This window comes from Diachasma alloeum, unplaced genomic scaffold, assembly GCF_001412515.2.
Source record: "Diachasma alloeum isolate Michigan unplaced genomic scaffold, Dall2.0 Dall_scaffold_00539, whole genome shotgun sequence".
NCBI classification, from domain to species: domain Eukaryota; kingdom Metazoa; phylum Arthropoda; class Insecta; order Hymenoptera; family Braconidae; genus Diachasma; species Diachasma alloeum.
The window spans coordinates 46161-70147 of NW_021680671.1; the positions used below are offsets into that span (position 1 = coordinate 46161).

The window sequence follows — 23987 nt, forward strand, 5'->3', positions numbered from 1 at the left end:
AGGAATAATTTTTGTCTATTTTCAATTTTACGTATCTCCCGTAGATTCCGAGATATGAGCAATAAGCTAGTTATGCGACTCGACATAGCGCTCTCTGCTTGCGACGCGGGGGGGGGGGCTTGAGAGCGCTGTGTTGGGTCACGCAACTCTTTCCATGCTCATATGTCCAAATCTAAAAAAGATATGTGAAATTGACGAAAAACAAAAATTATTCCTCATCAAATTCTAAACGATTTGTGATTCGAAAATTTTCGTATATCTTGCAGTTTGGGCGCTAGGGCGATTTGAACAATTGAATTGTGATTAATAAAGATTTGCAATGCATAAAATTGATTGGAAATTGTTGACTTGACGTTTGGTAATCATATTTCATTCTCCAAAAAAAGCATTACACAGTAGAAAGCGAGTGGTCGGTCGGTCAATTTAGAAGCGCTTTTCTGGGGGTGTCTCGCAGCTCTATTTTTTCCTTGTTCCTATCTCCAGCAGCTTTCGCAAAAAATCGTATTACCTACGGAGTACGTCTTCTTTGCAGTCTCACTTTGTCTCTCGTGTGGAGTCTCTTCAACTCGGGTCATTTCCATATCCAGAATATCGTTGTGTAGATCATCGTCGTGCAGTAACGTTGGCCAGAAAGTCTGTAATGTTTTCGGCGGATGACGAAATGTTTGTTTTATTACGTGTCGATGAAGCAATGTCTGCTCCATTCAGGGAATTTACTACTCGTGCTTGTGTTGAGGAAAAACTCCCGACAGATGAGGCGATAATTGCCGCGAGGATCGACAGGAAAAAATTATTGAGTATTGTTGATGTAGAACTGATCAGATTGATTTGATTCGTAAGATCATCTACTATCGGATTGAAAAGTATAGGGGGCCCGACTTCAGAGGTTGTTTTTGCAACGAACAATAACCCAACGCATTCAACTTTATCGTTTTTATGGGTATTTAGTATATCTAGAATATATTTCTGAAGAAAAAAAAATGATACTGATGTATAGAAATGTTTCAAAACTAACAAAGAACTGTAGCGCTAGGGACGTATACTTTTCAATCCAATGGGTGAGTATTTTAAATTTGAATTTTTTTTTCTTTCTCGTAATACCCTTTCGGATTTTTACGTTTTATTCCTGTCCCATCCTCCAATCCCCTAAACTCCCAGGAAAACAGCAGAGTTCTCAAACAAGTCTTACTTGGGCTAAAAACATTGTTTGTTACAAATTATCAAAACAACGTTTTTCTGTGCCATACTTGCGAAGCGTACGCCGAGATTGAAAATTCTTATTACAAAAATAGATTTAGTCTTCTCAAAAAAATTTTATTCTCTGCGCAAACGAGAAATGTGATTTCTAGCACTTAGGAAGTGAACTCACTAGGGAAGTTTGATCTACGTGTCAATATCTATCGATAAAAAAAATTAGCCACTGGTACGTTGACAATGGGTTTCTCCTTTTCTAAAGCATTTTTTGGGGGCTGTTTGCAGCTCTGCCAGTTCTAGAGACGCAAAATGACCGTCATTTTTTAGAACGCGTCATATGATGAAAACTGACGCGATGTGATACATAAATTTTTTAACTACAAATGATGGTCACAAATAATTTGTGAGCGAATTGTTGTCGAAACATCTGTATAGATGCATAATGACGGTCATGATGAATTTCTGATTCGTGACTGGAGATGTGGAATGACCGTCATTTTTCCTTTCGCTCCGAAACTCCGCGACCCTATTAGTCGCGGAAAAATTACGAACGCCGTTGGTCGCGCCGTAAGCGCCGCGGCTGCACCAGCATAGATCGACATAATGATAAATTTGAAAGGTCTAGGAAAAATCAGAACAAAATCAAGAGTGATCTAGATCGTATACTTGAAGAATTCCCGTGAGGTTTTGTATGTTCAGTGGTACCCTTAATTATATATTCAAGCTCAAAGCTGCCATGTTTTTCTGAAAATTATCTCATACACGCTATACGGCCGGGAGTTTCGGAATAAAAATTCGAAAATCCAACTACTTATGATATTTTTGGCGGATATTGTCAAATTTTTTCAAATTTCTCTGAGGCTTTACTGCAGTGTATCAGAAAAAGTGCGGCGCGGCACTCATAACGCGACCAACAGTGTTAAACACACGTTAATATAAATAAAAAAGGTTTGGTTAAATCTATGCTCGATCGGCAGTCTGGTATCCTGATGATAATTAATTTAGAAGTGTCAAAATAACACAAAGTCTTATGAGAAAATAAACATTTCAAAGTTAGGGATAAGATTAAAATGTAGAAAAAAAAATCCTGAAAAATCATAAAAAAAGTTTTTTGGCTATCAAAATTATCGTTAGTGTCGCATTTTTTTAAATAGACAATTTATGTTTCTAGGTCCCTCGAAATGACCTGTAATGTGAAAATGGCAACGTTGTGTTGGTTGAACGCTGGCCATACACGTATGAAAAAATCGTATAGAAATTGTCTATACGCTTTGCGTATCGGAATTCTATAGGATTTCCGTATATGATATTCGGATATTTTTATACGAATATTTTCTATACGAATTATTTCTATACCTAAATTTTTTACATAAATTTTTGTTTGCATACGTAAATGTCTAAACGCTCCAGAGAAACACGTAGAGAAATGTCGCAACTCCATACTAAATGTTTCTATACATGTGGCAGTGGGTCGTATGGGATCAAATCTATAGAAATTGTATAGAAATAATTTGCTTAAAAAATATCCATATAGAAATATCCGAATATCAGATACGAAAATCCTATAGAAACTCTATACGCAATCCGTATAGAAAATTTCTACACGATTTTTTCATACATGATGCCCTGGAGAGGATTGTTTTTATGTACGGGTTGCCACTGACTGACACCCCATAATCAAATGAGAAAATATTGTTTAAAAAATAATTGAAGAAAGAATTTAATGAATTAATTTCTTACATTCATCAAATTTACAATTGATATAAAAAATAATTGTGACATCCGTCGAAAATATTAAAGTCACTTTTTCTTTTTGCTTCCGAAGGGAAGCATTATTTTTGGTCGATTTTTCGATTTTCTAATTTTCATTGCAAATGATCTAGAATGTCATGAAACGTGAAAAAATGATGTTTTTGAGGTTGCGTCTGTACGTATGTATGTGCAGAATGGCTGTTTTGGGGGTTTATTTTTAGAAATTTTAACATAAATAATGCTTCCCTTCGGAAGCAATACGGTGAAATTCGCAGATAAAAACTTGAAATTTTTACTGATGATAGCTATGAATAAGCCCCACTTTGTGGCTCCATTTGGGCTCAATCGGTCCAGTAGTTCCTGAGATATTGCCAATTGTTTAAATTTCGTTTTTCAGCTATATCTCCTCAATAAATGCACCGATTTCAACTTTTTTTTTTCAAAATATTCGTCTCGATGATCTCTACCTGAATCATTCATAATACATAGACCAATCACTGCTGAGTCTAGGAATATTGCCGTTAATCGGTTTTTTTGTGAAAAACGTTGTGCGCGCGATAACTCGATAAAAAATGTTAATATCGATTTGAAATTTGGTATGCTTGTAGCTTTTATGACATAGATGGATGGTATTTTGAATGGGCAAAATCGACCGAGCGGTTCGCGAGATATTCAATTTTTTGTAGAAATCCATTTTGGCAAATATCTCCTTAACTATTCGAGGGATTAAATTTTTTTTTTTTTTGAAATACTCGTCCCAATGACCTCCATCTGAAGCACCCATAATATATCGAACAATCGCTGTTGAGTCTAGAGATATTGCCGTTAATCTGTTTTTTTGCGAAAAACGTTGTGCGCGCGATAACTCGATAAAAAAGGTTGTTGTTGACTTGAAATTTGGTATGTTCGTAGCTTTCATGACATAGACGAATGGTATTTTGAATGGGCAAAATCGACCGAGCGGTTCGCGAGATATTCAATTTTTTGTGGAAACCCATTTTGGCCAATAACTCCTTTACTTCTCGAGGGATTAAATTTTTTTTTTTTTTTAAATACTTGTCTCGATGACCTCCATCCAAAGCTGCAAAATGATAACATGAGATAGTATTTTTACAACGATAATTTTTTATTATAGATTGACAGGCATGGTGTTTGCCAATATTGGAGTGCAGAATATTAATGGGACAAGATTTTATGCTTTAGTCCTTTTCAACGGATATTTCGGAACAAGATCGAAATTAGTGAAAATATTAATTTACGACGAAGATGTAATTGAGCTTCTTACGAATCGATTCCCGAGGGATCAAGTTAGTTAGATAATTGTTTTGAGTATTTGATTGAAAGAAAAAAACATGTCTTATCGAACTATAATTTGATTTCAATAGTTGATCCAAATTCGGAACGCTATTCCATATGAAAGAAGAAAAGTTGCACTATGGAATACCATCTGGAATGAGAATGATTTTTTTGAATTCGAATGGGACGTGTATTCATCAGCACAGATCAGTCTGTTTTGGAAAATACGAATGAAATCGAGAGAAATAATTGAATCGGAGTAAAACCACATAATTTTACATATGAAATTTTTAAGAGGACGAAATGATTTTATATACTACGGTTGAAATAATAAAAATAAAAAATAGACGATGCACTTCTTCCCTTCGGAAGCTTATAACCAATGTAATTGGTAGCAGAAAAATGAAGACTTTTGACATAACAGTGTGGTGTCACAAGTCTTCTGTCGAATAGGGTCGGTCGCCTGCTTGTTTTTTTAATAAATTAAATAACATTCGAACGGGAAAACCGTTAAAATTAAAACTCTCTCGCGCCGGGATTTTTAGTTGAAAAGGCCCCGAAGGCCAGCTGCAAGTCGTAAAATTGCAGTTAACATTATCCGAGCTGACTTTTCCCCGAAAAGTCGGTCATAAAGTAATAGACATGGGTCAGGGTCTTGTCATGCTGAAGGCATTTCAAGTGCACGCCCAGTCTATCTCTTTCTTTCTTTTTGTCTTTTAATTCCAACGTGACGTGTCCAATATTCAAGGGTATTGGGGAAACTCAAACTGTAGCTTATCTTAGCTTGGGGTCTGTTTTCTTTCAAGGCCCAAACCTTCGTAAAACCAAATCCGAATTTCCGGCCCTTTTGAAATCTTAATGGGGGTTCTTCGAGTTTCTCTTCGTAACGGGAAGTCATAAATTTATTTTGACAATTTTCAAATGTTTTTAAAAATATTCTTTTAAATTAATAACTTCAATGCAGGATAATTGAAATTTCATGACAATTATTTTGATATAAAAAACTTTTCGTTAGGACAATTTTAACTCATACTTTCGAATTATTTCCATTTCGAAAGAATATTTTACTCAATTTAATTATATATCTCGTTACGAATTGAACTCCGTCCAATTCCTTTATGGAAAATTATTTTGTTTCCTTTTTCTTTTATTTAATATTTTTCATTAACGATTATCAAATCAAATAACTTCATTCATTTGTAACTTGCGGGAATTATATTTTCTCGATTCTCATTTCAAAATTTCACGTAAGAGAATTCATTTTCGATTGAGTTGAATTTCGGAATTCAATCTCAAATAATTAATTTTCATTTTCTTTTTCTTTAAACCGAGAACGGCGTAATAAGACATAATTATTAAAATATTTAATTTTAAATTACCCGAAATAATATTCGGGAAGATAATAATGTTTAGGATTATTTATAAATAATCTCTAGATTAATAATCAAAATAGTTTAACTCTTACTTTTAAGCAAATGAGATTGTAGAGGGAGAAAATGGGACCTCCCGAAACAATTCTCATTGGCAGTCGAGGGTTGGAAAAGTCCGCCCACACTCTCGACATCTCAATGTAGAGGGGTCGGAGTTAACCCTGAAACATTGAGAGCGGAGTGCAAGGAAGGGAAAATTCGGGCCCAAGGTCATCAGCCATTGGTCCCCTAGTTTTTCCCTCCGTGCATCTGAGGACACACCCTCAGGCTGGGGTAACAAAACTACTTGTGCGTCGTTTTGTTCCTCAGTTCCACCGTAACTCTTAAAGTTTATCACAAGTTTTTCAAGACTTGTTTTTGGTCCTTCGTGACATTTTTTCCTTTTTTTTATTATCAGTCCTTCGTAACAATTCTTTCGATTTTCATTTAGTCCTTCGAGACTTTTCCTTTGTAAATTTTGGTAACCGTCTGGTAACTGTCGAGTGTTAGGTTTATGTGAAATCATTGTGATTTAAAAAAACTAATTAGTTTACGCGGCAATAAGTTTAACAGTGAAATTTTGTGTAACCATTGGATTTAGCAGAGATTCAACATTTGTAAGTCTCTCTCTCTTTCAAATTTTCTTCGGTGTATTTTTTGTTTTTAAAATATAGACTCTCAGGAGTCATTTTTAAACTAAAGTTGTGTTCACATTTTTATTCTTTTATCCAGTGGGGTTTTTATACTTTGGGGGATATTAAAAATCGGTTTTAGTAATAATTCTAGCTAAAGTGACCTATCCGGTCTTGAACAGCTAATCGTATTAAAAGTTCATGTCATTTTGTTCATTTTTGACGTGACATAATCAATGATGAATAATTACTTTTTTGGGTATTTAAGGTATTTCGTTCGGAAAAGGTAAATAAATACATTCATCTGGAATTTATATAGAAAGTTTATAATCACAATTGAATTATCTATGAATTTTCATAGAATTTTTTCATATTTCCTTTTCAAGTTATTAACGATTAAAGTCGCTGCTTATACATGGGCTCTTATGGAGATTTTACTGTTTAGCATGAAACTACATTATTAGCTCAGATGGTAACGTTCGTGCTAAACAGAAAAATCTCCATAAGAGCCCACAAGTAACGACTTTAATCGTTAATAACTTGAAAAGGAAATCTGAAAAAATTCGATAAAAATTCATAGACAATTCAATTGTGATTATAAACATTCTATATGAATTCCAGATGAATGTCAGTATTTACCTTTTTGCACGAAACACCTTAAAATTGATTTTTCCCGGTTACATTCGAAGAACCAAGTGGAGTCGATTCATACTCCTTTAAAATGATTGGAATATCAATGATTTTTGACTACTTTGTCAGACTACGTTCGTCAATTTTAATGATTTGAATATTGATTTCATTGTGAACATTGGATTATTTACAGGATGAGTGGTTTTAGGTAATAATATCTGTGGACTTATTTTAGCTAGCATAATTACGAAGAAAAGGAAACATTTTTTATTGGGTTGTTGCATGATTTATTTTATTAAATCAAATAGTGTTTGAAAGGTGGCGTCAGCTCCCGGTCCCACTGGGCTTAGGCCCTTACGTATGACATACAATCGTCAACGAAAGTTCTATCCTACTAACCTTAACTGAGTGGGGGTTCATGACCAATGAGGAAAGAGGGATACTCTTAACTGGCCAATCACATGCCATACTCAGTTCAGGCTAGTAGGACAGAATTTGTGTTGACAATTGTATATATTCGTTATGAAGAGACCAGATCTTGTGCATGCGCGGACCTCCTTTCCTACAGCTTGTAACATGTGTGAGTCTCAATGAGACCATTATTCTACATTGAGACTGATTGAGACGCGAGACGAGTTATATCAATAAATACTGTGTTTCAATTGGTTTAAACCTGCCTTCTAAGAGGTTATGGGCCCAGAGCACGCTCCCTAGCGCAAATAAAAACTCAAGTGAGAAACAAAAACACACTGATAGTAGAAAAATAAAGACAAACTCTCAGGAACTCAGTGCAAGTGTAAGGTGGTGTGAGGCACCGAGAACAGGCGTGCAAAGGCGAGACAAATGGATAAGCCAGGAGAGAAATGTAAGTACAGATAAATGTACTATAGAGGCGCTAAGCGTCTCCCAGGCAACGGAAAGAGATTGCGTCATCACAGAAACATCGTGGACGCCGTGAGATAAAAGATGGTGGACAACGACCATTGACTAAACCATCAAATAAAAATTCCGGAAATAGTATATTATGTCATTAGGTGATAATAGTATCTTATGTCATAAGGCGATAAAAGCATTAGCTGGCGAACGTGGGTTTATAATCCGAGCCAAAGGCGAGGATTATAATCACATTCGCCAGATAATGCTTTTATCACCGTGTGATATACGCTATTTTATGTCGTTGGGCCCGAAAATCGCGATCTAACCGGGCGAAGCGAGGTTAGAATCGCGGTTTATCGGGCCTAATGACATAAAATAATATATAATAATATTTAACGAGGGAATTGAAAATCCCAATAAAAATTAAAATATATGATAATAGGTGGGAAGTTGTAAGGTCAGGGATGAGTTGGAAGAGTTCTAGGGTGAGGGAAGCGCAGGGCATGTCATCTCTCCAGGTTTACTAGCCTCCTATAGCCTAGTTAAAGCTCTCACTAGTGGTGGCGCCATAAGCGTTTGCGCATGCGCATATCAAAAGAGGCGGAGTCTAAGTTGTTAATTCAATAATAGTCATTTTCGGTCGGTCATTGTTCAGTTTCTACTGGTAACTCCGATTAACAGAGAATTCGTTTTCGTGTCAGGGGACCTGAAAAACCCCATTTTCGTGACTCTGCGCGCCACGAAATTGGCGTTTTGCAGGTCCCTCGACACGAAAATTAATATGCACACCTCGCCATGGAAAACATATCACCCTTCCCCACGTGCTTGCCATCCTCGCCTTCGGCTCGGAAGGCAATCTTGCACGTGGGGGACGGTGATCTGTTTTCCAAGGCTCGGGCATGTAATGTACTATTTTATTTGTGAGATGGTAAAGTAGATGCATGATTCAACGGTTTTTGGTTGGAATAGAACGGGGCTTCACTTCTCTATATATACGACGCATTAATGCAGTAAAGACGTTATTAAGAAACAGGTAATTATTTTAGCACTTATTATTGTAAAACTATGTAGAAGATAATGATAATTAGTTCATTTGAAAATTATTTATAAATTATTTCCAACAAACACAATATTTCACTAAAAACATGAAGCGACAAGCATCAGACGATGATTCCCCCGATAAATCTTCGTGGAAAAAACCGTGTGAAGAGTCCGATTCAAGCTCATCAGGAGAATGGGAGTGGCGTTCTCATCTCCAGCAGGGAGGAGCACAAAAATCAGGAAATATGAAGATTCAGAAGGCGCTCAAAGCCAGCTCAGCACATTACACTGAGACCCATGAGAGAATCATGATCAATTATTTGATTGATAATGATCTTATTGAGCTGGCAACAGTAGCCACCACATGGAACACACTGTCCAGGGCAAGTGTACTGACACCTCCCAGGAAGCCTGGATCATTGGTCGCACACTTCAGGAAGCTTCTCATCCATAATTTCGCTAATTATACCTCTGATGAGGATGCTATCAGACAATTCCTACGTGTGCAGTACAAGTATGAAGAGGAGTGTGGTAAAAGGCTTGAGAAGAAGAGGGACAGGGAGCAGGAAGCTGAGGATAAAGAATGTTCACTGCAGTGAAAAAACTTCTTTCACGTCCTATTACATTTAATTATCATTCCATAAATATTACGTTGTAATGAAAATTTCAGATAATAAATAAATATGTTTGATTGAACTTCCTTACTTTATTTTTATTTGAACAATGAGAAAATGAAAATTGTCGACTTTTAATGCTCACCTGAATCATTATTATTCCTCAGGAATTGTCTCAATCATACACAACCACGAAAAAGACATAGAAACGATTAAATGCCTTTCAAGACCTGCTCACTTCCTCTGCTATAAATTATGTTCTGTTCACTTCGGTATTTATTCTAGAGTATTTTTAGGGTCTATAGAGACTCTCTTCGAGAACAGTTTAGTATCGATATTTTCCCGATTTTTCCTCCGAAAGGTAATGTGGACTATAGGCCAGGACTGACCTCGATGATAGCTGGATGTTCTAAGCTCTGATAAGCTGCGAGATAACTAAGCAGTCTACTCTTGAACTTGGTGTACACGAAGACAGTCCCGTTGACGATGTCAGTGCGGAAATCTTCATTGAGGAATATTTCATCGTTATGTTTTTCTGCTATTGTCATGTTATTGGATGTTGCACATGCAGTTTTATTTAGAGGCTTTTTCTTGTGGAGTGTCATTGAGCTTGAGAACTGGTGTCCCTATAGGAAAAGAGACACCAGGGTGAGAGTTTCAGCTACTTTTGGGTCACATATACGATCACGTAGAGCTGTTTTATCTCCATCCAAATCCCACGCATGCTAGGAAGCCTTCGAGCTAGTATAAACATGATCCCTTCAAGGTTTAATCCCGTCCAAAATTGCCTTCGCAGCCATCCCCTTGTCATCCCCTTGTGCATGCATCAGTAGCTCTGTAACAGGTCCAAGAGTTTGTTCTTCTCATTGAAGACAGCTAGAATATCCGAGGCGATGTCTTCCCTCAGGATGAAAAATCAGCCCCCCCGCTTCTTCCTGTGATGAATGTCGTCAACATTCTCTCGTCTCTAGATCTTGAGCGTTCTCCACGTTGTCTCTAGTGTAAACGTACACGAGAAACTCGTATTCATCAAACCTTAACCTGGAGGGCAGGATCCCCGATCAAGTGCTGAGTAAATCGTAGCCTGAACCCATCGATCTCCAGCTCCATCCAACCAGTAGCTGATGATTTTATTGAATTTATCGATAACCAACGAATTACTGAAGTTCCAGTTAGGCGGTGTCTCATTAAATTGATGCAGATAGTACTGTTCCCTGATGGGGTTCTCCCAGGCGAACTTTCCATAAGTGCTTAGCGAGTTGTTCGTTGGATTTTCGCTGCCACCAGCCCCCATTTTGGTTGGTGGCAGTGAAAACCAGTTGGCTGATTTTCACCTCCTCTCTGAGTATCTTTTTCTTTGTTCCATCATCAATTTCCTTGTTCTAGGGTTTTCCCATGGAATCAATATGTTTCTCCTCCTTGGCCTGTCAATTGGTATTTTACTCGGTAATAGACTTTTACGTGGCGGCGACTAGCTTGTTAGCACTTGATTGAATTTGTTGAGACGTTATTTGAAGCTTTCCAATTAATAGGACCTGTGTTAGCTGCTGCAGGTGCCTGTACTGGAAGAGCAACGAACGCTGATAGGATTTCTCTAGTTTCAAACTCATATTTTACTGACGTCGATAATTTTGAATAATTGGCTCATCAATTCTTCATCATTACGTTGAATACACTGAAATTTAATCAAAAGTTGTTCTTGGGTGTTTTGAATTCGATAATATTGGTGGTGATTGTTAGCGTATATCTCAATGAGAAATAAATCTAAGAGAATTAGTCGAGAATTCAATTGTGGGGAATTTCAACTGATAGAAAAAACGTTTTTTAGTATCTTTAGATAAAGCTACTAGTTGGGTAGACATTGGAGGTTGAAGGTCAAGCCAACAGAGGAGTGAAGACATGAAAATTTTATATTTAATTATTTTAGGAATCAAGACGTTTTTAGTAATTTGTTGAGAGGTTTGTAATTCGAGATGACATTTGCAAACCCAGGAATTGGTTTGTTCAGAATAGACTTGAGGATTGGTTTAGTCAGAGTCGAAGTGTTCTCACTCAGTGAGAACAGATGCGATGGGTCGAAAACTCTCTTGAGAAGTTTCTTGATGACCTGATTGATCTCTTCAGTTTCCTCAGGCTTCCTTACCAGACTAGCTAGCACCGAGTATCCCTCATCAGCCATATACTGGCTCCAGTCATACAATTCCTCTTCAACATTTCTAGGCAGTGTAAACCTCTCTCTGTTGTATTCTCTCAGGCATATGACAACGTTCATGAAGAATCACCTTCAGCTCAGCCAGTGGGCTCTGGATGATACTTCCTTCCTTCGATGCACACCTGAAGGGTTCTGTATAGCAAAGAGCACGAATTTGTTGTTGGATTTGACTATCTGGTGGTGTCCTCGTATCGAGAACTCTGTTGAGTCTCCAAAACATCGCTTGGGGCCACATTCACTTTAACCAGGATTATCCACTAAACCTCCCTCATAGCTTCAACCAAGCCCCCTTCCTCAAATTAAGACTAGCTTTCCAGTCTCACTGGCCCCGTAACTGCTCACGGACTCCTGTGTCCTCATGATTATTAATACAAACACAGACATGACCTGATGAATTCGTCAGGCAAGTGAGCAGACTGGTTTTGACAACTGATGTATCACCCTGAAGAATAACTGACATTTTTCCTATTAACGGGACTCTCACCAGATCCTCGACGTTCTGACTGTAGTTCTCAGACTTCTCTGGCTCCAAGGACATTGCAAGGTCTCTGATGATATCAGATTGATCTCTCGTCAAGCAGATCCCAGTGTCCTTCTTGCAAGGCTTTCACCAAACTTCCCTCGATGGATGAAAATGCCAGAGAGAACTCTGTCTTCACCTGTGACTTCAATTTCTCTAGTTTAATCACCAGTCTCTCGCATTCAATCAAGAATTCTGCGTCTTGGTGGTGAGCTGTTCTCTCCCTCGAAGTCCCTCGAACTCATTTCCCTAAAGAAGATGATGATGATGATGATGATGAACGACTGCCATTCGTTAGTCTTGCAACAGTTTCTGCAGCACTGTGGGTCATCAAACTCACCACTGTCATCCACTTGCCATTTCTGTAACACAGCCACGTGATCGAAGGATTTTCTATTAGGTTCGATAGCTAAGAACGATTTGAAAAGGATCTGAAACTCTTCTCTAATAGGGGTGATCAGTAATCTTATATCAACTGGTTTGTGCCCTCCAAAGAGATCAGCGCTCTCACTCTGCTAATTCATATTGATGACGAAGAGTTTGTGGTATGTGTTGTGAGTAAAAAACTGCACTAAACTAGTCTTACCAGTTCCAGTTTCACCAACGAATTGTACAGGCTTTTTCTGAGCTGCACAACTGGTGACACATTCTAGGAGTGATGCTGAAGGTCTCGTGAACGAGAAGTTCGGTTTGTTTTCACCCATCTGTATTACACGTGCACTTTTACCATTTATTCTAAGATGGGGGGTTCATGAAAATTAACCAAATACTCGGCTTTTGTGCTGATGATCCCCGGAGTATTGCTGATGGAGACAGCTAACTTGAATCTTTGAGCTACATCGGATATTGAACAGCAGAAAACATCAATAGCATCCTAGAGAACTTCCAGAGCTGATTCTGGTGAGGAAAAGTTGAAGTCAACGACGACTCTGGTGCACTACTTGATCAAATCCCCCGTGGATATCAGTCTCTCAGTGACTCTAGAGAGATTTTCATTGCCAGCCTCGTGATTTCCACTCGAGAACTGGAGGAAAAAATAAACAATCTTCGTGGGAATTGTCCAAAGATCTAGGAACAGTCTCTAAACAACTTTGATCAGTTCATCCTTCGATAGAGGCTCCATATGGGCGCACAACCAGTGTTTCTCCAGTGGAGCAGAGGCACCTGAGGACTGCTTGTTCGTCAAGAACGTTGAGGGCTACAAAGAAGTTCGATATTTTTGATAAGGCTACGAGTTTAAGATATATTGACAATACCGAATCAATTTTCCCAAAACTTCCTCACTGGCAGGTCAAACGCCATTATTCGCCATGGGGCCTGTCGCCCCAATGCTCCCATCCATCGGTGGCCTAAGAAGATCCTAATACTGCATGAGAGCTTCCCTAGGTGACCTAGATACCTGAGGAGAAGCTGCAGCAATATTACATTCCACCAAACACGGATAAAGCCCAATCAGCTGTTGCCAAACAGACTTTTCCACTTTATTAGCTGGTGCCTTCTTCAACAACACCACCAGGGTCGCCACCACCTTAAGAACAAATGAAATTTCCGGTAATCTGTACCTGGGGAGCGGGCACTTTCCACTCTCCCTATCATCGTCGATATAATGATACAAAACCTGCTGAAACCTGTGCAACAAAACTGTCACAGCCAATCTCCCAGCAATTCCCCCATTCTCATCCTCACAGTCACTAATCGTAGCATTATTTATCGTCCTCTGGAACATTGGAAACTCCGTAACATCACTGAGTCCATCGACCAACGAAAACTGCAGAAGAGTCTCAAAACAAGTTTTCGCAAACTCCTCCCTCAGCTTGGTTTCACAACTATTCAAAGTTGCAGATGAAAAATCGCTGTTTGCTGAGCCAGTTGAATTAGAAGTTGTGTTTGCACTAGAATTATAGAGAGACGTTGCTGAGTGTATTGATCTCTTATTAAGTAGCATAACTATCCTCAGTATAAACCCCTGAGGAATGAACTGGGAATGTTGAGGGCTACAAAGAAGTTCTCTTGATACTTTTGATGAGTCTACGAGTTGAAGCTATATTGACAATATAATGATCGAATTATCGCCCAGTCAACAGTAATCTTTCCGGTCAGGACCTCAAGACCTGGCGGGAATTTTCAGATCCTCGTAGACATCAGTTAGCATCTACTGCTGTCGTAAGTATCAAATGAATATCGATGATATTACCTTGAAAACGTTTCACAGATGATTTAGAATCTGTGTCTAACGTTTTGGACGTTTAAGGCGTTTCTCAAACTTCTTAGTCGCTCTATTGAACATCAGCTTATGTCGCATGTTTGTTGCTCTTCCACGGAGATGTCTGTTTATCATGGTACACCAGGTCAAGATGTAATTCCTGATTATTAACTCAATAGCCTGAGTTTGAAGATTCTCCCTGTGCCCTGCATTGTCATATATAAACCACTGATTAGCGACTACTTCGTGGACTTTCTCCAATAAAATTGTACTAATGTGTCGAAAATGACAAACATAAGGCATGACTCGATCCAGTCGCAAGTACACACTCTCATAAAATTCATCAAACCGAGATTTTTCACCTTCGGATATTGTGGGCTGGATGAAAGAGTGTGTACAGCTGTCATATGTATTTACTGATGGAGTCTTCAATAGCTGTCGTTTAATTTTCGCTGGAGAGCTGAGCAATAAAAACCTAGTAACTGAATTCTCGTCGAACTTCTCCTCAGCCGCTGCTGAAATCTCCTCACGAATAAAAACATTCTCCGTTTCTTCGTGTGCAACATCGGGAGTCTCAAAATTATCCTCACCATTGTTGTTGATCCTGCTTTCCAAGGTAAACAACATGGAACCACCACAAGTACTCTCACAATTGGTATAAATCGATTGTGGACTTGTAATATTGGTAATTAGTAGCGACTTATAAATTCCCACAAATTGCCAACATGAGGGAGAAATATTTCGGCCACTGGCAGCTCTGACGAGACCAAAGAAATTTTCTAAGACATCCTGACTGATGAATTGTGTCTTCAACTCTGTGAACCCCTTCGACTCTAAAAGTTCCCACAACTTCTGAAATCCCTTAATGATCAGGAGCCAACGGTTAAGGGTTGGTACAAATTTCCACTTTAACGTTGTGGGATCAACGAACTTCATCCTCTCGAGGGTATGAAGAGCCTATTTCCAAAATTGGTGATGTACACTTGTTGCTGTTACCATGCACCTCAATGGTGCTTTTAGATCCGTCTCGAGATACCCATTTACGGAGTCGAATAGGTCGTTGAAAAAATACAGGACGTGGGCTGTATCTCTTCCCTCTTTTTTGGGAATACTCAAGAGACCCTCACGAGTCTGCACACCAGCTAGACAAGACAGAAAATCAACAAATTAAAAATTTACTTCTAGGTTTAAGTACATTACGTAATGTAAGAAGAACTTCCATCGAAAAACCTAGCGCTTTCTCTGAAGAATTCGATTGAATTTGTCTTGGGATTCTATTGGAGTTCTATTAGAATTCTGAATGAGAGGTTCACCGTGGAAAAAAAATTTAATGTTTTTCAAGGAAAAGTTTTCCAAAGTACTATTCTCAAAATTGTCTACGATTGCTTGAAATCGAAGATTTGAATTTGTTGTAAAACACACTTATTACACTGAAATTTTTTATGTTATAATGCTTGGTTCTGAAGGTTCTAATTGATTTTCTTTTGTATTGAGTTATGAGAAATAAAACGAAATACTCATAAGTAACATAATTATCAAAAGGTATGAATCTGCGAAAAAAAAATCAAAAACGAATTCTAAAAACCAAAAAAAGAATTTTCTAATGAATTTTAACAGATTTCATCGCGAATTCAACGAAAATTCGAGTCGAATTCTTATAGAGTTGCAATAGAAACTCAAATGAAATTTCATAGTGAAATTGGATTTTGTAGTGATTTTCGTATTCTATGTTATTGATTTTTCTCATACGCGGTATCGCATGAAGAATTTTCAAGTTCAGTACTCACAATCCATATCTGTGAGGAATGTAATAAAATCGCCAACGCTTTTGCTCAACATCTGTACGGCGTGTTTTACACGCATTTTCGGCATCTGCACCTCGTGTATGTGAGCATCCGTTAATTTATTCATAACATTTTTGGTTGTATTGCATGAATTATCAATCTCATAAGCTGTTTTGATGATATTCCATGAAGCAAACTTCCGATCTTTCAAGGGTTTTTCTTCTTCCGTCTCTAAACTCGAATCAAACTCCAAAAACTTATTCAACATATTATTTCTCATGTCTTTAGCACGATGAGAAGTACATATGAGAGGAATAAGTTCTAAGCCTCCTATTTCCATGACATCTACAACAGCATTAACAAGAAATTATGAATACACAAGATCCAACTTGATTCTCTTTTTCGAATAGGAGTATTCTCTAGAAAACATTGAATTGAATGAAAAAATGGATTGATTTTTATCGTTCTTTGGAATTTCACCAACTCATGTTAACTAAATAGTCACTTAAGGGAGAGAGTAACTCTTGATGTTCAACAGATTATTGTAATACCGACGTCGGTGGCCGAAGCGGCTAGGTGCGAGCCTAGTGTGCGAAAGGTTGTGAGTTCGATTCCCCGTGGAACCGAGGTTTTCAACCGGAGGCTCCGGCGAGCGGGAGGTCGCTAATATAGTGACCGCCTGTACCGGCATGGGTTTTCTGTGGTTTCCCATGCTACTCCTATGTTCTATAGGAGTGCGAATGCGGTGCAGTGTAGAATCCACAGCCGCATGCATAGGTTTGGATACGGCCGATTAGCCAATCAGAGGGCAGAAAGGGCCGGAATATAAAAAAAAAAATTATTGTAATCGAAAGAATATCTAAAATTTATCCCGGGGAGGAAGATGAATAAATTTAAAAAAGGGTTAAATCCATCTGTTTGCTCAAATAGGTCTACGATGTGAATAAAAAAATTTTCTCCAGGTTAAATAATGAAAAATCATCATATCTAGGATATATTTAGTTATTTAATAGCGCTGGATGCAATCAGGCCATAGAGAGATGATTTATTGACTTGTTGTATTAACTATTTTATTGCACTCCGTGCGAAAAGTCTCAAATAACTCACGCTACGCATTCGTTATTTTCGACTTTTCGACGTCGTACTATAAAATATCGTAACGCACAGGTTGGTAAATGTCTTTTTTGACGAATGTGATTACCTCACATTCCTCAAAAATGACATTCACAAACCAGTACGTTAATATACTATTCTATTGAAGGTATTTATTTGAAAAAAAATGCCGAAAAGTTAGGGACCTTTAAAATATAATCAAATTTTCAATGTCAAATATAAAGAGCGTAGAAAAGTTTATATGAAATTTGTAAGGATTTTTTCTTTCGCAAGATGAAAAAGTTTACCTACCAGATGGATTCAAGCCATTCTTTTCACGCGTTTCATTCGCTGTCTTGATAAATCCTTTGATTGTAGCAATATTACTGCTCATTTGATCACATACAGTGGCTATGACGTGGAATCCAACCTTTGCCACAAGGGTTTCAGGGCATTGACTCAAAATTTCGGATTTTGTAGACGAGTCGCAGAATCCAAAAAACAATGGGATGCTCCACCCACTATTAATTCCTCTCAGCATGTAGACAAGCCCATGATCAGCAAAACGAGATGTACGAAGGAATCTCCAATCTTCAAAACCTGAGATTTGATCTGCTATTCCAGCGTAATGAATCTCTAATTCTAGCTTGATTTCACCCCACACTATGAAACAATATTTTTCTTTTTCTGGTATGTCGACACTCATCTCCTTAAGTTCCTGGAAAACAATTTCCGTAGGCCTAGTGGAGCATGGGATTTGATGAAGTACAGTTCCAAGAACTGTGCATTGCGGGAGAACAAATCTTGATGATGATAATCGATAAAACTGCGCTGACTTCTTCAACGATGCCAATGCCATCAGTTTCTCCGACTGACTAAATTCAAATGTAAATTATCTATTCTGATGTAAATTGAATCATTTTTCCATGTGATTTCTTAGTAAATCTTTCATAAAGAAAACTGAATAGATTTTAATGATCCCATGAATTGTAGGACATAAATTTTTCATTTTTATCTTTTGGATTTTAGGATTAGAAACAAAAAACCCACAGAGCTTCAAAATGATCGAGGATTTGCCGATGGCTTCTTTGCAAACAAATTGGAGTATCAAGTTTTGAAGGCGGAAAATCGCAATCGTTTGTGCGGGGAATTCTTCTGACAAATTGGACCCGATCGTTTGTTTGCAGGGAAAGTTGAGGAAAATACCTAATTCATTTTAAAGCTTGAAGGGTATTTGGAGAATATTTGTTTTCGTTAATATTTCGACCGATAAGTGTTGACACCAGGAAATATCCCTCTGTTTCCCACCTGAACTCAACTGCATCGATTTTATTGGTTGAAGTCGATCAAAATTTTAAGGGGAAAAATAATCGACAGAAATTTAATTGAATTACGAAGCGAAAGCGCAATATTTTGCTAGGGATTTCTTTCGTACGTATCATGTTTAATCTTTGAGGAAGATTCACAATAGTATAGCATACTATGTAATGCCTAAAATTGTAAAATAAAAAAGTAAGAAGGTGACAGCATATGCTCCCGCGCTTAATCTATGGACTTCAAATAAGATAACAGAATAATATCACGGAGTAATGAGTTAAAATCCGAATTAAAGTGATGAAACCTGACGAGTAACACGTCCAATTTTCATCAATCATTCATTTATTGTTGGATTGATAAAAAATAAAGTGTTAAGGCACTAAGCCTTTTTTTATTAGCGGATGTACAAGCAAAGATTTTAAAGAAAAGTTTTGGCCCACAGATCAGTAAGAAAAAATTATGAAATGAATTTGTAAAAAAAATATGTATATAATTCTCGTAAAATGACTATAAACTAGGTAAAATTAATAATGCATAATGAATCCAAATATAAGCAGTCAAATAGTAGTCATTCTGCAAAGCATTCAGCCAAGCTATCAAATAAAAAAAAATGTTGAAAAAATCCACATAACAGTAACACAAATGTCTCACCCACACTTCAACAGTTTTTCGCCTCTCCTTCTGTCTGGCTTTCTACCTAGACTGTAATGAAAATTTGAAAATAAGGGCTTTTTTCAATATATCATTGTTAGCAGTTGTAGAATAATCTCGAGATATCTATGGAAAGACACATAATCTGATGATATAAAGTCATAAATTGTCCTCGGTGCATCATTACCTTCGGTTTTTTATCCACATTCTTTAGCTGCATGTTCATTAACACCTTTTGAGTAGCATTAAGTCTTTTCCATTTGGTGAGACGGTGCCATTTCAACGATTTTTTCACGGTCTTCAATTTATTAGAACATCGATTATAATTCTGTTGTTTGTTTTTGTTTTTTCTGCAAACACTTATAACTATAGTCTCTCTCTTCAATTTCAACTGTTAAAGCTGCAATTTTTCGTCTTGCCTGAACCATTTCACTCTCAGAATTTACATTGTCCTCAGCCTCGCCTCGAAACTCTGATGAATTTGATGAAGTAGATGGAACACTAATTGTGGGGTCTGAAGAACTGCATGAAGTGGATGGAACACTAATTTTTTGAACATTTGAATCCTTCTTTTCACTCCATGCACTCATGGCCGATGCAAGCAGATGTATTTTCACTTCGGATTTACTCATATCAGTCCCTGGAATGTCTTCATAATTGTGAATTACAGGAGGCAGATTCACGCTGGGTACAGAGTTGTGCATTAACGTTCTCTTTGTGGATGTTTTGGAAAAGTCTGAATCTAGAAAATGGTCCTCACAAACTCCATGATTGTTGATGCCTGCTTCGTTTTTCGTCAATCCGATGGCTTTTATCCATTGAATTCTTATCCACTCAGGCTTTGGAATTTTATGTTTCGGAGCAGTAGAAGCTGACTCACAGTTTGGCACAATACACCGGGTTGATTTTTTGCGAGGAGCCATGCTTAATTGCACCACTTCACTTGTACACAATACTAATATTCGCCTGAGCAACGCTGATGTCTTCTAATTAAATGTGTCAAATGCGTACAACCATACCTGAAAAGTTGTCAATTCAAACCCGGAGAAAAAATAAGGAGATAATGCAGAAATAGTTGAATCACACTGTCTACTTTATCAACTCCCATCAACGACATCCCCGTCATTTACTATTACCGACCAGAAACTTAACAATCCCCACTCCTTCCTCTCAAATGTGATATACGTATGCGCAAACGCTTATGGCGCCACCACCAGTGAGAGCTTCAACTAGGCTACAGGAGGCTAGAAAACCTCGAGAGACGACATGCCCTGTGGAAGTGTCCAAATATGGTGAATCGGTGAAGGACGCGCGGCGCATGGAAAGTCGGCGAAAGAGCGTTGGATGCGCGCGCAGCATAGGTGGGGACAGTGATCAGTAATGGCTGCAGTTAATAGTCCAGTAAATTTAGATGCGATATATCAAGTTGGGTTCCTGTGGATAAAAAGTATACCAATAGGTAGCTGGAGGACCCCTTATCAACATATCAAAATGTATCTGCACAATTTTTCCGGCGCGATTAATAAAAAACTAGCGAACATTGGCACAAAGCGAATTTCACATGGATTTTTCTCTTATCTCACTAACTCGACTGAAAAGATAAAAATATGACAATAAAGAGGAGAAAATTGTCTATCGAACCCATTCGATAATATTTCTATAAAATGCATAGTCAATTTTTTATAATTTTTTAAAGCTGCTTTTGCAAATTTTTAAGTTAAAGTGTCCACTACCCGCAAGCCCCGCCCATTGTCCGTCGAGCCCGCATTACGTCATACGCGCCATGCGCAGAAGATTCAAATTCTTACTTGTGATATCTGTTGCATATAAATTATGATTTTTTGGAGATCATTAAAATATTATAAATTTTTAAATAGGATTAATTGATGAATAAACCGTAATAATTCGAAACAATCGCGTTTGGTGAGGAACTAAGTTTAGGGTGGATTGGGAGGTTAGAGGATCGTCCGTGTGAAATAACTGTTGAGAGTCTTGACCTAATATGAACGTTAATTTATTCTCGCGTTCAAACCACGCTTTGTCAAATTTACAAAATACCTTGTCACTAGTTGATCGTACTGAATTAATTTTAATTGTTTATAGTTTTTGCACTGTTGAGTCACTGGTTAAATGACCAATAAATAACGTGATTTTCTCCTTACTGAATTTCTATCGCCGAGCTAATAGACGTTAATGTACTGAATATGTCTACACTCTGCGCGTTACTCAAAAACAGAGTTGAAATCTAATCAAAACGGACTACTTGGCCGACCGTTTTGTACTGACTCGCGTTGATTTACGGTGACTCTACTAGACCTGAGCGTTGACCCGGAAAAGACCGATGATTTTCGTAATTGGCCGAGCTTGTCGACCTTGGTCTTGGAGAGGTTGGGTTGCGTTTCAAACAAATCGTAGTTTCTGATATTGAGTTCTCATATATTTTTGTGTATACAATAACATAGTAGGATAGGAAATATAAAAAATATACAGATAAAATTTAAAAAGTTGATACAAATGTGAGGATATTCTTTTTAAAAGGATTTTTTAAATAAAAAGATCTTTCTCAAACACACATTTAAAACATATATATATATACACGTATCTTTGTACAGTTTTTATATGGACCATTCTACCAATTCCTGTACGCAAATCCGGCTTCAACATTATCGAATTTTTTTTGTGCTCTTCCGACCATTCGTGTCTAGAAAACGAGATTTCCCGATTATGGGAGGTCCATCGCTTCAATTGATCGGGTTTCACGTGATTATCCATTTTTCTTTCGAAATTGTTCGCTCAAATTTAACGTATTTAAAAGTGTTTAAAAAAAATAAAAACAGTTTTTCGTCGGAAATTTTCTGAATTTTCCGAAAATGATAGCCATTTTTTTCCCACATGTCGTTCTCATAGGAAAAATCGGAAAATAAAACTTAAAACTTGAATTTCACTATGTTCTCCATGTTTTTTTGAAAATATNTAATAGACGTTAATGTACTGAATATGTCTACACTCTGCGCGTTACTCAAAAACAGAGTTGAAATCTAATCAAAACGGACTACTTGGCCGACCGTTTTGTACTGACTCGCGTTGATTTACGGTGACTCTACTAGACCTGAGCGTTGACCCGGAAAAGACCGATGATTTTCGTAATTGGCCGAGCTTGTCGACCTTGGTCTTGGAGAGGTTGGGTTGCGTTTCAAACAAATCGTAGTTTCTGATATTGAGTTCTCATATATTTTTGTGTATACAATAACATAGTAGGATAGGAAATATAAAAAATATACAGATAAAATTTAAAAAGTTGATACAAATGTGAGGATATTCTTTTTAAAAGGATTTTTTAAATAAAAAGATCTTTCTCAAACACACATTTAAAACATATATATATATACACGTATCTTTGTACAGTTTTTATATGGACCATTCTACCAATTCCTGTACGCAAATCCGGCTTCAACATTATCGAATTTTTTTTGTGCTCTTCCGACCATTCGTGTCTAGAAAACGAGATTTTCCGATTATGGGAGGTCCATCGCTTCAATTGATCGGGTTTCACGTGATTATCCATTTTTCTTTCGAAATTGTTCGCTCAAATTTAACGTATTTAAAAGTGTTTAAAAAAAATAAAAACAGTTTTTCGTCGGAAATTTTCTGAATTTTCCGAAAATGATAGCCATTTTTTTCCCACATGTCGTTCTCATAGGAAAAATCGGAAAATAAAACTTAAAACTTGAATTTCACTATGTTCTCCATGTTTTTTTGAAAATATGATTTTTTTTTCGGAAAATTCAGAAAATTTCCGATCAAAATCATATGTCAAAAATTTCCGCTCAATCATCCCCTAGTCATAGTTTTTTTTTCAATAAATTGACCATTTTTTTGCTGTGATATTTACGTTTGCAGGTATGTGTGTGTTTTTTGTAAATGAGTCTCAAGATGAATCAGTGATCTATGTATTCAATGTAAATAAGTAAATGTGAATAAATCCGCAAATGATGAAAAAAAAAATGGTCAATTTATTGAAAAAAAAAACTATGACTAGGGGATGATTGAGCGGAAATTTTTAACATATGATTTTGATCGGAAATTTTCTGAATTTGCCGGAAAAAAAATTAGATTTTCAAAAAAAGATGGAGAACATGGTGAAATTCAAGTTTTAAGTTTTATTTTCTGATTTTTGCTATGAGAACGACATGTGGGAAAAAAATGACTATCATTTTCCGAAAATTCAGAAAATTTCCGACGAAAAACTGTTTTTATTTTTTTTTAAACACTTTTAAATACGTTAAATTTGAGCGAACAATTTCGAAAGAAAAATGGATAATCACGTGAAAACCGGTCAATTGAAGCGATGGACCTCCCATAATCGGGAAATCTCGTTTTCTAGACACGAATGGTCGGAAGAGCACAAAAAAAAAATCGATAATGTTGAAGCCGGATTTGCGTACAGGAATTGGTAGAATGGTCCATATACTAAAACTCACTCGAATCTCAAGACTCAATTCTCTCTCTATGTTGGTTCTCTGAGATTTCTCTATGAATTTAAGTCTGACACTCTAACTGGAACTCTATCACTTTAACTGTGACTCTGCCTCGAACTTTTTGTCCTCCAGTAAATTCTGACAAGGGTTTTTATGATACCCTAGATCCATCCTCACTCTTGGGTTGACACTAGCGAGACCATTCTCGAACGTAACGCTTCTCTTCGCTCTCACTGGTGGGAAAAGGTTTTCCCCTCTGACGTCAGTCTCTCTCTCTCTCTCTCTC

At 37.3% G+C, this 23987-nt stretch overlaps 1 protein-coding gene across 3 annotated transcripts in view; it reads right to left on the bottom strand.

Moving 5' to 3' along the window:
- The window catches only part of LOC107042943, a 65181-nt gene that overhangs the window by 26996 nt on the left and 14198 nt on the right, over positions 1 to 23987 (bottom strand). For all 3 annotated transcript variants that reach the window (XM_015264205.1, XM_015264206.1, XM_015264208.2), the window contains one exon: positions 509 to 635. In XM_015264205.1, the coding sequence (XP_015119691.1) occupies positions 509 to 581 (73 nt within the window). In that variant the 5' untranslated portion in view covers positions 582 to 635. The remainder of the gene's footprint in view (positions 1 to 508; positions 636 to 23987) is intronic.